The sequence below is a fragment of the Eriocheir sinensis genome, chromosome 68 (assembly GCF_024679095.1).
Source record: "Eriocheir sinensis breed Jianghai 21 chromosome 68, ASM2467909v1, whole genome shotgun sequence".
Classification (NCBI taxonomy): domain Eukaryota; kingdom Metazoa; phylum Arthropoda; class Malacostraca; order Decapoda; family Varunidae; genus Eriocheir; species Eriocheir sinensis.
This window is the reverse complement of record NC_066576.1, coordinates 8,744,767-8,761,000: the sequence shown is the minus strand read 5'-3', so window position 1 is coordinate 8,761,000 and position 16,234 is coordinate 8,744,767. Positions and strand designations below refer to the sequence as shown.

The 16,234-nt window shown below is 40.9% G+C and overlaps 1 protein-coding gene across 1 annotated transcript; it reads left to right on the top strand.

Moving 5' to 3' along the window:
- Nucleotides 1-184: 184 nt before the first annotated feature.
- Nucleotides 185-13,024, top strand: LOC126988271 (uncharacterized). The gene is made up of 10 exons (XM_050846328.1): nt 185-826; nt 1,197-1,328; nt 2,546-2,695; nt 2,800-3,765; nt 4,063-4,229; nt 4,376-4,496; nt 5,206-5,304; nt 6,881-7,543; nt 10,335-10,454; nt 10,600-13,024. Exons 1-10 carry the CDS (start codon nt 356-358, stop codon nt 10,699-10,701), a joined length of 2,991 nt encoding a protein of 996 aa, XP_050702285.1. The 5' UTR covers nt 185-355; the 3' UTR covers nt 10,702-13,024.
- Nucleotides 13,025-16,234: the final 3,210 nt, after the last annotated feature.

The following is a 16,234-nucleotide window of genomic DNA, read 5'->3' as shown; positions in this document are numbered from 1 at the left end:
CCTACACCACTGTTAACATCCATTTTTAAGAAAACCGTAACAAAACAGTTAAGAAAATTACATTTGTTTTCTGTGCTATTAGTTTGGAGGAAGAAAATTCAGAGTGGTAATTGTTAGCCCTAAATATTATCCCCGAGATATCTTAATAAATAAAAAATATTTTTCACTGGAAGGCTGTTGTGACTAATTTAATTTTTCATTTCAGTCAAGTCCATTGTTAAGTGAGCGTGCACCTCCTGAGGGTCAGGAAGACCCTCCCTTGCATCAATCCATCACCAGTCTTTTCCAAAACAACAACAACAGTAACAGTGATGACAGTAACAACAACAATGCCAGCGAGCCAGCGACAGGAGAGATGCCAGACAGTGAGCAGGAAAAGGGTGTGCCACAAGAAAGAGATACACGTGTTGGCTGCTTCTCCCATCACAGTGATATCATCGATGGGGTGCGGTGGGAGGAGTTGACAAAGATAGGTCAGGAGATGCTAAAGGAAGGCTGCCAAGAAAATGGAAAGTTTGGAAAGGAGGCACTAATTTCCCGGATATACCAAGAAAGTGACAAAAGTGAAACACAGAAAGTAACAGGCACAAAGCCCAAACGAAGGCAGGACTATCTTAACCAAACTGACATTCAGACGTGGAGGTCAGGCAGTAAGAGCTCAGGACCCAAGAAGTTCCCTCAGAGAAGCAGCTGCTATGCCAAGACACACCATCATATAAGCTTGGGCGACCGGAAGCGGCTATATAAAAAACTATACAAAGAAGAGAAAAGATTACCCAGTCTTTATATACCTGCCAAAGTAGAACCATCTGCTTTTAAGGAAGAGGTGAGATCACATATATAGCAATTAGGAGCAGTGAGTAGCAGGCTTTTTTTCACATTTGTTACCTTTTTTTATGCCCTTGAACTGACTCCTCTGCTGTAAAAAAAAGAATAAATAATAAAAATAAATAATAATAATAATAATGCCGCAAATGCTGTATTGAGCCCAGTTTTTCCCAATACATATTTTTGCATGTAATGACGAGAGGAATGACTAACGTAATTTTATTTGCAGTCTATCTCATTATGCTTGGAGAATAGACTTTTTCTAATTTTGCACATTCCACATGTCCACACGTTTAGGAGAAAAGACAATCAAAATTTTCCTGTATTTTCACTTTATTGTTTTAACTTTTCCCCTTCCCTTTCGTCAGGAGGAGCGACTTGCCTTGGAAGTGGCACAAGGCCAGTCTAACCTCACTCTTCCTGGAGCTCAAGTGGACCCTTTGGCCAAGCAGAGGTTCACTGCTCACTTCTTTGCAGCTGAAGAAGAAAAGTTTTACAAAGTAAGTGAAATTTAAGTTGGAGACAGACACACAGCCACTTACTTTCCCTTGAGAGGCAGCACTGAGTTCCCAGATGTCTCTATGCCAGTGAATCCCATATGCAAAGATGTATTTAGAGGTTTATTGCCACAAAAAAAATATATATAAAAAATCCAGTGCAGGGCAGCCCAGAGTATGACATGTCCCTGCATGGGGGGTGTTGGAAATTTTTGTATAAAATTACCTCCCTTTAAATCATTATGTCAGTAGGGAGAAATTGCACTATTTGGGGTCAGTTGCACTTAGGGTAATAATAATATGATTCTAATTTACGACGGTAAATCATGGGATAAATTTTACGGCAGCAATCTTGGCTGACATGGCGGTTAAGTGATGTCACATGCCAAAGCTTCAAAGCTTCAACGAAATTAGCGTCACAAACTCAGAGGCCACAAAACCCAACATTCAGATATAAGATACAATTGCAAAAGGGAGAAACGGCAACAATCATTGGTCGTGTGAGGGTTGGGGCTGACAGTTCCTTCTAATAAAGGGTGTGTTTCGACTTACATACAAGATTGGGTTACGACGTGTCGTAAGAACGGAACTCTGTCGTAAGTCGAGGCCCCCTTGTATCCTCAACTGCCTCTTTAATCTCATCTGTTCTCCATGCACTCCCTTTCTTTCCTCTTCCACACACACATATTCAAATACTCTTTCAGTAGGCCTAACCACAGACTTCTCAAATATCTCAAACCCATCACTTATTACAGAATTTGGTTCTATCCTAATTCTTGTTCTTTCCAGTAATTCCTTTGCCTTTCTTCCATAGATCTGCATGTTATCATTATCTTGCAATCTCTCACTTGCCAATGCCTTCCTCTTTTTAACACAATGGTAAAGTGTTGGCCTTCTCATCTCACAGATGAAGTCAGAGTTAAGAGTAATGAAAGTAAGCATGTTATGAAAGATCTATAGAGCAAACAAGATATGCAGGGTAACCAGTGAGTTAATATAGTACCTCTACTTGCGTAATTTTATTTTTTGTGTAGGAAATTTGGTAATGTAAGTGGTGAAGAGAATTTTTATTTCAACATGAGCATCATAAATATACATGTACTGTTAAAGCTTTTATGCTATTAACATGGAACAGAACATTCACTGATAGCCAAATTTAGTTATGTATCAGTATATGCAATAAGGACTCAAGATTTTAATGATGTGTTGTGTCCCCCAAGATGTTCAGTGTGAGGGAAGGCCACAGCAGCGGGGAGAGTGTCGGGGTCCAAGTAGTCCTTTCCACCCACGCCCTCTACGTTGTTGCTCCATTGCCGAGGGGAGCAAAGCCTCGCCACTCCATGAAGTACTCGGACATCTACACCATCATTGTAAGCTTGGAACACAGATATTAAAGAAACATTTATCTGCAATAAGATTTGATATTTATAAGGAAGGAATATTACTATACTCAGTGAAATAATGTTGCTTTCAGGTTGGAGCAAATGACCAGTGGATATGTGTCATAAGTAAGGAGGCCATGCAGAAAGACTTCACTGCCACAGGAACTTTTCCTGGTGTCCAGTTGGAGATTGGAGACCCTGACGTCACACACAGCTTCATGAGTTCCTTGGAGCTTGCAATCCGTCGCCATTTTCTCTCTGGGAGACTGGGTACAAGAGGTGTGGCTGCAGCACACTCTGTGAAGGACTTGAAGCCTTCCTCAAGGAAAGGTTTTCTACAGGAATTCACCAGAGAATGTGTTGACAACTTCTCCAACTCCCTTTTAGAAGAATCCCTTCTAAATGCATGGGACACTCAGAAGTCTGCTGACATTAGTCAAGCAACAACTGGGAGCAGTGAAGCCTCCCCTGCAGTGACTCCAGGATCTGTTCATTCCAGTCAAGAGTCAAGTGATGCCAGTCAGTTGTCAACAGACATCAGTGATATGTCCAATGATACAAGTCAGTCTCTCGATGAGGCAAGCCACATGTCTGGTGAACTAAGTAGAGCATCATCAGATGATAGTCAGGCATCAAATGACATTAGTCATTTGTCATCAGATGTCATATTAGGCTCCACAGACTCAAGTCGCCATGCTTCAGACTTGAGTAATTCATTATCGGATGAAACTCCCACCTCATCAGACATGGTCCAGTCCCTCTCGAGTATCAGTGATGCATCGCTGAACATGAGTCAGGCCTCTGGCCATGGGGAGCCTGAGTCCTGTGAAACAAGCCAGCATTCTGGAGGCACCATCAAGGATTCAGATGAAGCAGAGCAGGCTCATCATCCTCTAAAACTTGAGCTGCAGAGGCAAAACAATTTTTACTCTTTTGCTGGAGGATATTTACGTTGGAATGGAGCATTGCTGGAGCAGACCCTCCCTGCGGTGGTTGTGCATCCTTCCTGGGAACTGCCAAGCCTCAGTGGGTGGCTGAGGACGAAGCTGCGTCTCCAGGTAAGAGTCCTTGCTTTTTGCTTTGGTTCAGGGCAGGACATGCCTCAGCTGCTAAATTTGACCCTGATCCTAGCAGTCTCTATCCTAAGGTTGGCTTAAACCGTATGGATTGGCACATGCAGAGATAGAAAAATTGCATATTGAATTTTTATTTCATGAAAGACTAGGTCATATTATAAGAGTGAAGCTTCTTGCCTCAAACCCCAACCAGCAGACCCCACCAAGATAGCCTGTCGGTGCAACAGGCGAATGTAAAAATAAAAAAAATATATATATACTTATGTACTGTTCCTGCAGGAATCTCCTGAAGTGGTTGGTTACTGGCTGGTGGACTGGGAGGATGGCAGCAGCCTTGGGGGAGGTGACTCAGCATATGGTCCCTTGGGGCCCACCAAGGAGGGTTCCCTTATGTTCAAGCCTCCAGGTCTTCTTATGCCTTGGAGGCCTGCATATTTTATACTCAAGTAAGTCTTTGAGAGGCATTTTATCTCATCAAAATTGTGTAGTGGTGTATTATTTTTCCAAGGAAATTTGGGACTTATTTTGTTTATCGGTTTTCTTCCCTACTTTGATCTTTCTGTGTTTAGTACAATCTGTTCTGTGCCAACAGAGCTGGAGTTCTGTACCAGTTCAATGATGCCCGGGAGAGGCTGCCACACATGATCGTGGAGGTAGTGCAGTGTGTGGGGTGTGTACGCTTGTCCTCCAGCCAGCGGCCCCATGCCTTCCAGGTACTGTCTGCCTAACTGTTAGTGATGTGTGCCTCGTCCATTAATTTTTGTCTGCATGTATGCCAGTCCATTGAGTCTTTTTCATCAGTATTTGCAAATCAAATCATGATGATTCAGTGCACTCACTTTGTAACTGGGTTATGTGTGTAGTACTGTATTAGTTTTTATGACAATATTTTTGTGCATTCCTCATTTTTGTGGTGGGCATGGCCAACTGAAAGATTAGCTTTGCCAACCATGAATCCACTAACTATTAAGGTCATGCATCATAGCAGCCATTATAAATATAATTTGCCTATGCCACCAACAGAGCCTACCAGCAAAATAGGCATCACCTAAAAAAAGCTTTCTTAATGCCACACCACTAAATCACTGAAAGCAGTCATCAGAAGCTAACACTAACAGCTAACTTACTGTTACACCGCTCGTACCCACAACCATTTTCCATCTGTACGGAAAAAATGACAATTCGCTCCTGGTTGGGCGCACAGGCAACCTTGGTTGCCAATAGCCCCAACAGTTTGAGGAAAACAGCCAGTGTGACACCGCCTGAAGGAATCGCACGTGATGCCAACGGCAGGTAGACGTGAGCCGTACATGTCAAGGCAACGTGAAACTCGGGGCGATAATGCGCGAAAGTTGGGATGGTAAGAATTTAGGATTGAGTGTGAAACTCAATGATGTAATTGAGTTGACTTGTTCTGTACAGCTGCTGAGGAAGAAGGACACGCCCCTCATGCTAGCCGCCTCTGATGAGCATCAGGCCTCACTGTGGCTGCAGGCCTTCCTCACCATTATTAACAGCGGGGTAAGTGTTCCCACTCTTGTGCTCTCTCTCTCTCTCTCTCTCTCTTTTTGCATGTGTGCATAAATGTGTTTCCGCATGTATATGTATGGTGTACAGTAAACCCTCAGTTCAACGGACTTGCTTTTAACGTATTTTGGATTTAACAGACAAGTTCAGGTCAGAAATCCACAGGGACCAACCGAGAAGTTTTTGAATCAACCATGCCAGGTAACTGCAATAGCATCTGGTATAGTATTTCCACGTGAAACTGGCCAATGGGTTAGTGGTCCGCGTGGGTCTCTCCTTCCGTACCATGCTGCCACATTTCTGTCTCCAATTGTGGGATTAGGGTCAGGGTGTAAAGTGGACCCACCATTAGCCCCCCTTCATTCTCTCCTCCTCTTCCTCCTCCTCCTCCTCCTCCTCCTAGTAGTAGTAGTAACCAACGTTGCCAGATTGTCGTACTCTGCCTCTCATGTTTGCCGATTTCCGACCCAAAAATTGCTTTCATCACCCAAATAACTGCCTTCATATATGATTATCATTTAAATGGTTAATTATTGGTGCTTCTTGGCAACAGTTATGGACCAGAAACTAGTAAATAAGCGGCTCTGAGCACGATAATTTGACAACAGCGGTAGTAATAGTAGAGGGGCAAGGACAGCATATACCCCAGTGAACACTTAAAAAAGAAAACAATGACCCTAAGTGGATGACTCGTGGACTAAAACACGAGATAGGGTTAAAGAAGGGAATTTATCAGAAAATAAAGAATGGTGAAACACATATCAGGGGCTGGTATGTCGAACTATCTAGATTAGCGAAGAAAAACACCTCTATATAGACAACATGAAGAAAACCTACACTATAAAAACTATATACTTATGTTTATTAGGTGCAGTGTTATTATTACAGTCATCCCTCAAGTAGCACGGTTTCCAATAGTTTGGTTTCGGTTTTATACGGATTGTTATAGAAGATCTTTTAGGATATTAAAATTTCCTGCTCGTCGGGAAATTTAAAAATCCTAAAAAACCTTAGAAAATCCACATAAAGCCAAAACCGAACTGCTGGAAACCGTACTATTTGAGGGACTGTATATATATATGTATTTTTAAATTTCTGCCTCTCCTAACAAACTTTGAGCATCAATGGACTAAGGTCACCCCAGTTAGCTCATAAAACCGAAGCTTTGCATGTATATGTGTATGTATATATGTGTGTGTCTATAGGTATATGTATATTTGTGTTTTTTATGTATTTAAATTGACAAACTATGATTGCTCCAATATATGTATTTATTTATGAGGTCCACAAAAGAGGTTCGCTTTATTGGACCTAGACTTCGTTTATGTGTTACATTTGTTAGTTAATATCACCTAATGTATCATCTAGTGTATCACCTAATGTAGCCAAATAAAAATGTCTATCAATATCTCTCAAAACAGAAACATGACTAAATGATATGAAAGGTAGCTACAGGTTTTAGGTAAATACATTATAGAATTGCTTTGTGTTTATCCATTTGTAGTGTTCTTTTTCAGCCGTGATGATTGTGTTCTTTTGCCTTCTTCTTTCTAACTGATTACAATTTCAGGTACGAGACATCAGTGAGAGGATGCAGGTGCCATGCCGTGTGGTCCTCCTGGAATCGGGAGTGTTGTTAGCACAGCAGTCAGACCTGTTCCTTGGGCCACCACCAAACCCAGACCCCAACAGCAGTGACAAAGACATTCCAGGAAACTCCTCACAGCAGCTTCTTGGATCCTCCCCCAGCACTCAGCCCTCTTTGGCACAACTAACCATAGAGAAAAAGGACTCCGACAAACCAAAGAACATGCTTCTTACTCACCTCAAAGAGCGCAAACCCCTGAGCTCTTCCTTGACAGCCCTAAACCATGTTGGTGGTATCTCCTCAGTCCCTGGCAGTCCTGTGAGGCGTATTTCCCGAGCGGAGAAATGCTTGTCCCCAGCACACAAGAACCTTCATCTTCGCCAGAACAGCCTTTCAAAACTTCCTGATATTCAGGGAGCCAGTGAGAGGCAACACTCCACAGACAAGTCATCACTACAACCACCTTCCCCACAGAGAAAGTTATCTGTGCAGCAAACTCTTGATGGGAAGGGAAGGAAGGAGAGCACAACACGACTGGCCGAAAGCTTCAGATCTACTGGGGAAGTTAAAGTGTTGACGATAAGTGCAATGGAGCATTTGTCTTCCATCTCACTATATGCTGAGTGCCCCACCACCTGCCTCTTAGTAAGTCTTCTGTTTTCACTGGGCATCAAAGAGCTTAGCAGCTTTCATTACCATTCCTTAGGGCCGCTTTCACAGTCATTTTGTTTGTTTTGATCGTTACCAATGGCTGTTATCGCCGCTATAGTATTTCCACGTAAAACTGGCCGATGGGGTAGTGGCGGCTGCGGGGTTAGCCTGGCCCCGCACCTTGCCACACACTCTCAACACCTCTCGCTTCCTCTGCAGCCGCCACTACCCCATAGGCCAGTTTCACGTGGAAAACTATAGCGTCGATCGCCGCCATTGGTAACGATCAAAACAAACAAAGTGACTGTGAAAGCGGCCCTTAGATGCCATTGTTAGCTTGATCATCACTGTACTGTAGCACCATTCCTCACCTCAGACACAATACAAGTCATAGTGAGAAAACTATTCAGTAAAATGGGCCACAGTACCATGCATGTATTTGACGGTCTCCATCTTCTCTTCATTTACTTTGTTTTGTATTCCATATAGCTTGCTCAGTCACACCTATATCTGGACACTTAAACCCAAGACAAGTATGGGTTTTGTTTGTTTGGAATTTGTTTCAGGAAGGTTAGAAATCAGAATTTGTGATATATCTGGACACATAAACCCAAGACAAGTATGGGCTTTGTTTGTTTGGAATTTGTTTCAGGAAGGTTAGAAATCAGAATTTGTGATATATCTGGACACATAAAACCCAAGACAAGTATGGGTTTTCTTTGTTTGGAATTTGTTTCAGGAAGGTTAGAAATCAGAATTTGTGATTTCCAGTTCTGATGCTCATAATACTTCTTGCACTATTTAAATTGAAAGTAACAAGGTCTTTAGTTCCTGATCCTGTTTGCCATGTTGCAATTATAATCATGAGTTGATACAAGATGCTACCCCAAAGTAACAGTAATTTGAATATTGTGGAAAAACAGGTTACCCTTCCTCCTAGTTTTTCCTGTCACTTTTAACCCAGTAGCAGCGGGGATCATGTTTCTAAATGGTCCCTCTAAGCAAGAAAAATGAAAAAAAATCATAACTCACACAAACCATTTCATAATACATATCAAAGCATTTGTGATCAGTTTATGCATCATCTATTTTGGAGGGTTTATATCATGGCACAGATTTGGCCCGTCGCTGCTACACGGTAAAGCCACAAATTTGGCCCGTCGCTGCTACACGGTAAAGCCACAAATTTGGCCCGTCGCTGCTACATGGTAAAGCCACAAATTTGGCCCGTCACTACTACCAGGTTAAACATGGACTTTGGACACGTATACATTGGTCCCAGCGTTACTTCCTCGATTCCGTGCATCCCTGGAAAGCTTCGAGTGTAATAGTCTTGAGCACCTCCTGCGATTCTATCTGGATCTTCTTAATCAAATCAAAATGATGCCCTTTCAGTTGTAATTTCTACTTGGGAAATGGGAAAAAGATGCAGAGGGCAAGGTCGGGTAAACTGGGATTTGTGCCACATTTCCTGCAACGCATTTCCTACATGAAGCAGCTCCTACAACTTTAACAGTTTTTAGAGTAGTGACATTTCCTGCAGAGAGACAGCATTTCTCCTACAAACAAAATTTCTACAGGGATCCAGTCACATTTCCTACACTAAGAAAGGCACCGAGGCACAATTCCTACAGGAGTCCAGTCCCTTACTATGAATCTATGGGCCTGGGTTCAAATCCTGGCCTGGGCAGTCGGTGTGCTGCCCACCCAGCTGTTCATCCTTCCGGGATCCTTATGGGATGGTCAATAAATGGGTATCTAGGGAAACCAGGAGAAGGTTAACTGTGGTAACCTAAATGTTACACAGGCTCAAAGGGCCAATGAGACGGAGACTGCCACATGCAGCTACAGCTTATGCTCCAAACATTGCCTTACCTTATGGAAGGCAGTGAGTTAAAGTCAAATCATGTTTACCTAGAAATTTAGACCATGAGTCAAGTCTACATTGGGAGAAAAACCAAGTTCATGTTCAAACACAAGTTGAGTCAAGTCAATACATAGGAATACATAGGAAGAACAGACACCAGAAGGCCTGGCAGTCTATGGCAAGGGTGTCTGTTTACTACCGCTACTACTAGTAATCTACGTGTGGTAGGACAGGATAGAATAGATGAAGGCTCCTCCCCACCCACCTCTCCCTCCGGCAACGTGCTGGCAGGAAATAGTTAGAAGAGAACACCATGTGCCTTTAAGGAAGAAAGGGACATGGAAATTTTACAGTAAAGAGAGAAATAAGAGGAAATTACTACCCTGTTCTTCTGTCCATTAGTGGAGCAAGGAAGGACAAGGAACTAACTTTTCCCCCAACTGAGGAGAGATGTCATTTTGGGGCCTTGTGCTCCACTGTGGTCATCCTGAATAGTTGGTCAATGTAAGGCAAGTGATATCTCAATATTGACCCTCATGCCACTCTCCTCACTTAACCTGGTAGCAGCGTGGATCATGTTTCTTAATGGTCCCTATAAGCGAGAAAAACGAGAAAAAATAATCACACACAAACCATTTCATAATATATATCAAAACATTTGTGATCAGATTATGTATCATCTATTTTGGGGGTATTACATCATGGCACAAATTTGGCCCGTCGCTGCTGCACGGTAAAGCCACAAATTTGGCCCGTCGCTGCTACCGGGTTAAGTATGACCATACCACCTCAGCACACTTTCCTTTTCCTGTATCACATGACACCTCCCTTCAATATCTCAAGTACCTACCTTCCTATCATTCCAAAAGCCAGTGTCAAGAAGGTTTCAGGTTTATATTAAACTTGTTTTCTTTGTAGGAGTTTGAGTGCAGTGAAGCTGGGGAGATCTCCGGGGACTGGGCACTCTATTTCCGCTCCGGCAGCCAGCTACAGCAGTTTGTTGCCGCACTGGCCCACACTTGGCAGTTGTTCTCCCAGGTGAGATACCAATTATATAAAAATTATTTTAAAGAGAAAACCTCAATGGTATATATCTACAGTACTTAATATGTTGAGGACAAGGGGATGAAAAGGATTCTTGATGTTCATCTTCCTTCACCACCTTCATGTTTGCCTTCAACAGGTTGAGTTTCCCTTGCGGCGGATAGAGGATGCAGGCGTTCAGCAGTTCCTCTTGGAAGGCTCACAGATCTCCAGCAATGGTTGGTCACTCCTGCACTTGTAAGATTTGGATGAAGCAAAGCCATCCCCAACACTCCAGAAAAGGAAGGTTTGATCTGCCTCATCAGCAGCCTTACAGGTTTTTTATATAAGTTTATATTACTTGCTGTAAGAGACACTTAAAAGGATGATGCTCTTATGACATAAAAATGAAAAATCAAGCTAACTATTACAATAGAGGTAACACTGTGTTTCCTTTGCTGTGATGCTTACGTGTTTTTTCTTTTGTGTGCATTGCAAGGTAGGAAGTACAGCAATTCACTGGTAAGTAATGGTTTATAGTTAAATGTGTGCAAAGAATTTTGAACAATAAATGTACACTAATACTCACCTACTTAGAGTGTGCTACCTTGTTAGGACATTACTCTCTAGTCATGTGACAATACAAAGCTTTAAAAACTTGGTTCCTTTATGTTTTTTGCTGTAAGAGAAAGGGAATTCTAATAGATATTTGTACGACCGCTGAATGTTGAGAAAATTGTGTTTTACCACATTAACTGACATGTAAGGTGCACGAACATGTAAGATATACCACAGTTTTCTGCATGCAATGTACCTATAGCATTCTTCATCATATTTTTTGTTTGAATTTCTATTACATTTGTAACACGTGAAAATAATGGAGCTACCAGTGTCTATCTATTAACAGTAGTTATACATGTACATATAGCAGTGGAACTTGCATAGCTTGTCACATGTGATACTCCTGGTGCACAAGTGACCACCAGTTCATGTATGTGGTCATGTGTTGTCACTGAATTTTTTTTTGATGGGTGTTATTTTATATTAAGAAGTATTAATGCTATGTTCTTTAACATTAGAATATAGTTATTAACACCTAGGAAGCACCCAGGCAAGTTGTGTAAGGGATAGTTTTTCATTTGATTTAACAGGTAATTTTTTTAGACAAAGAAAAATTGCACCTTGCATACCAGAAAATGTGATACTTAATTTTTATATTAAGTTAATGCATAGTTTCAGATATTTTCATTTATAATACAAGACAAAAGTTTTCTGATAACTGTAGAAGTAAGGAAGAAAAGTACTTGTGCTGCACCTGTGCTAGAATCACAGACAACGCCACACTTTGGAGATGGCACTTGGCACGACGGCTACACACTTGACAGGCAAAAAAAAGGAAGTGCCTGTACTGTGTTTCCTTGTTTTGTACTGTGCATAAAAATTTTGTTTTGCCAATTGAGGTTACAGCCATCATGAACACTGAGCCATAGTCTTGATTCATCTCATAGAAAGTCTTGATTACTTTACTGAACTCTGTCTGATATTTTACACCATAGTTTGCAGCATTCTGTCCCTTGTGATACTTTAGGTAGCTCTAGGGTGTTGGTGAAGCATTGGCCAAAAAGTTGGGTTGCAATCATGCTGTTTAAAAATATTTTCCTTTGAAAGAGGAATCTCGAAATAGTTTTATAATTGCTCACAATCATATTGCATAATCAGAAAAAATCTTTCTTTTTATTATTGGAGCTAAGTCAAAACTAAGAAGCATTTTATATATATAAACTGTAAGTGAATCATGTCTTCATGATATGCAGTATTATGGAAGTGGATGAGAAGAGGGTGAAGCAAGGGTGCTGTGGATTGCATTTGTCACATTATTGTCAAGGTTCACAAATGAGGTGTTGCATCTCATGTGGATTGGGTTACCATTTTCCTATTCCTCCCTGAAGGTGCTGAACAGACTTGATTATTGCTTCCCATGAGCTTCTTTGTCACTAATGGCTGTGGACCAAGGGACTCATTGGTGGATAAGGTATCTGTGGCATATCAGCAAGAGTCATAGCTGTTGATGGGAACAACTGGGAATGTATTTAATTTAAGAAGAGACTCATCTATGCATTAACTATTTTAAATCTTATTTATTATAATTATAGTTGAAGATTTTATGTGCCAGTATAAAATATTAAAATTCAGGTAAAGATAGTAATGGTTGAAAGGGTGATGATGTAAGTATTATAAATTAGGGAACTTTTTTGTCATTGTATGTTATAGATATATAGAAAGATTATTTATGAGGGATGAGGGATTTGTTGGAATTGTTGCGTGGCCTTAGAATTTTTCTGTATTCTATAGATATTTTTTATGATGATAACATTGAGCAGCTGTATCTTTGGTTCTTGGTGAATTTTTCAAATTCCTGCATTCCAAGTCTCATTCATATTATACCGGTAGTAAAATAATCGCTGCCTTTTATTTGAGTGGGAATGGCTTGCCAGTGGAGATTATATGTATTTTTAAAACGTAACATATTCTGCTTTACCAGTGTGTGTGTGTGTGTGTGTGTGTGTGTGTGTGTGTGTGTGCGCGCGCAATTCACTATGATCTGACCATGCGATAGACATGCGATCACCAGCCAGCACCCTCCCCAAATAACCATGCTCACAAGTGACAGATCTCTGTGTATGACTGAAACCTGACACACACACACACACACACACATGGCCCGGTAGCTCAGGGGTAGAGCGTCTGGCTCACAACCAGAAGGACCGGGGTTCGATTCCCCGGCTGGGTGGAGATAAGTTGGGTTTATCTTCTTTCAAGTGTAGGCCCTGTTCACCTAGCAGTGAGTAGGTACGCGACGTCAGGCAAGGAGTTGTGACTTCGTCGCGGTGTGTTGTGTGTGAGTGGTCTCAGTTCTACCCAAAGATCGGTACTATGAGCTTTGTGCTCCTCCGTAGGGGAACAACTGGCTGTCTCGAAAGAGACCCGCAGCAGACCAAGAGGTGAATTACACACACATACACACACATCCAGGAGGTGGGACACAACCCCCGACTGATACTCGGTACCTATTCACTGCTGGATGGAGAAGCAGTACAGATAAAGAAGACTGTTCATCCATCTCCACTCTGCTCAGGAATTGAACCTGGGACCTCTCAGTTGTGAGGTGACAGTACTAACCATTGCACTATGGAACTTTGTGTGTGTGTGTGTGTGTGTGTGTGTGTTTACCTATTTGTAGCATACAGGGCCTGTGTGTGTATGTGTGTGTGTGTGTAAATAGTAAGAATCTCAGAAGTGCATTTATAGTAACATGGGCAGATGTATTTACTTTAAAAGAGTGATGTCAAGACCCCTACTAGTGTGGTGAATGTAACCACTGCATGTCAGACAAGTTGTGTCAAGATAGATAAGTCTCAAATGCCATCCCAGTAGGGGCTCCCACATGCCTTGATGGACTAACACAACTGACCACAACTCTGTGCTTATTGCAAGGCAAGGTTTCAGATGTATCCTGCTACTTTAACAAATTTAGCTGTTTGCACACAGATGCAATAAAGTTGCAGGTTCTATTTTTATCATATACAGATAGTGTCAGTATGTGACAGTAGAGATGACAGAAACCCTCACATATAAGAAATTTGCATATTAGGTTCCATAGAAACCTACATAATAAAAAATATATAGTTCGATGTCTGCAATTTTAGGTCAACTAAAAAATGCATGTAGCCGAGACCTTTTGCAAGAAATAAAGCAAAGTGAGCAAAGCTTTCTTTATTATTTAAATAAAATATTGTAGTACTTTGCCTCACATTCCTTTCAAGAGGAGGGTATCAGGACCCTTTCCTTCTGAAGTTGACCTCTCTTTTGGCCACTCCTCTGAGTGCTTTATGTGGGAGTAACAAGTAGTGTTTTTTTAAATTTTTTTTTTATTTATTTATTTTTATTTTTTTTTATTTTTTTTACCCTTGAGCTGTTTCCTCTGCTGTAAAAAAAGAGGGAGAGAGAGAGAGAGAGAAATGAGATGTACATGTATTGCACTTTTGTTTCCTTCGTGCTAAGACCCCGGATACAGTGCTGCCTGCCACCAAAATTCAGCTTAGGAAGTTTCCAATGAACAAAATTTTCACATGCTAATCAAATTTTCCTCTTAAGGGAATAACACATATAAAAATGGCCATTACAATAAGATCTTGCATCTAATGAGTTCACATTTAATGAATTCACATCTAACAACACGATTGAACCTCTACCCACATTCGTGTATAACGAGGAAATTTTGAATCTATGTAACTGAAAAAAATCCTGTGTGCCCAGTTCAAATCAGCCACCACCATGGCTGAATTCATGATCTCATTGTTGTCTACCCTCCCCTCACACTGCCTCTCTCCAGTCTCCTACCTCAGTCCTTGCCATATGCACGTATTGTTGTATTGCAATGCCACTACGTTAACCCGGTAGCAGCAGGGATCATGTTTCTTAATGGTCCCTCCAAGCGAGAAAAATGAGAAAAAATCACCACTCACACAAACCATTTCATAATATATATCAAAGCATTTGTGATCAGATTATGTATTTGGGGGGTTTATATCATGGCACAAATTTGGCCCGTCGTTGCTACACAGTAAAGCCACAAATTTGGCCCGTCACTGCTACCGGGTTAAGTGGCCTGAATACCCGTCTAGCGTGCGTTTGGTGGTGGTTTATTTCTTGCCTCGAAAGGAGGGAGGAGGGAGGGTGGTGGTGGTTGTAATGCATTCAGATTTTCAGCTGTTATATTTTTAAGTTGGAAATCTAAGTAGCTGTCACTAGTGTAAGGGATCATCAAACATCATCTTATTTAAGAGAATTAATATAATAAGTCAAAATAGCTTTCACCAATGAAAGTAATATTTTCACAGATACCCTTTTTATCTACTTGTAGAATCATGTTTGATAGAATGCAGTTTGAATTTACAATCATTTCCAAAGCATTTGAAGCTGAGTGATGGGTAATTCTTTTCTTACTATACAGAAATTTTTTAGCTAATAGAAAATAAAAACTGCACCGAGGTCAAGGTGGTAATCATTAGTATACATTATGTATGTACTGTGTCATTATTTTCTTTTTTGTCTTCACCTGAAACCTTGCCTGAAGCTTCATGATTGATACAAGACATTTTCAGATCTTGTGAGCCCAAAAGCCAGTTTGTGGCCAACATTTAAAGGAGTTACTTAACTTTTCTCATAATTAGGATGATGATAAAGTAATCTTTAAGGAGACGTATTTGCCTTCATGATGTGAAAGTAGAGTGCTATTGTATTAAAGAGCTGTTGGCATTCTCAGTCTGCCCCCCCCACCCCCATTTTTTTTATTCTTGTCTCCTTTTTTCCTTATTGTGTGTCTCACAATCTTTCATGGCATAATATTCCAAGGTCTGTTCTTGCACAGGGTAGTGAACAGTTATCTAACAGGCTCAAAATGGTCTTGTTTTCTGCCTCACTTTATCTCAGTAATTTTCTCAGTAGATCACCACTCAATGTTCAGTTATATTTAAGGGGTTTCTGTGTATTTACAGTGAACTTATTTTAGTTTTCTTAACACTGCCACTCCCATAATTTTTTTCTTTATATTCATGCCAAAATTTTCAATATATTTACAATTTTTGTATATTTTCTCTTTCCTCTCATTTCTTTATGCACATGTTATGTATGTGTTGCAATAGTTTTCTCTTGAAGGTTCAGTATTTCTCTAATCCCTGCCCTTTCACCATGCTTTTTTTTATTAATAAACATATATGTACAATACTTTTCTC

Excerpts from the sequence above, each read along its gene's own strand:
- LOC126988271 (XM_050846328.1), top strand. The coding sequence starts at position 356 with ATGCCAGACAGTGAGCAGGAAAAGGGTGTGCCACAAGAAAGAGATACA. Across the intron at positions 5,305-6,880 it reads TCACCATTATTAACAGCGGG|GTACGAGACATCAGTGAGAG; the intron begins GTAAGTGTTCCC and ends TTACAATTTCAG. Across the intron at positions 10,455-10,599 it reads CTTGGCAGTTGTTCTCCCAG|GTTGAGTTTCCCTTGCGGCG; the intron begins GTGAGATACCAA and ends TGCCTTCAACAG.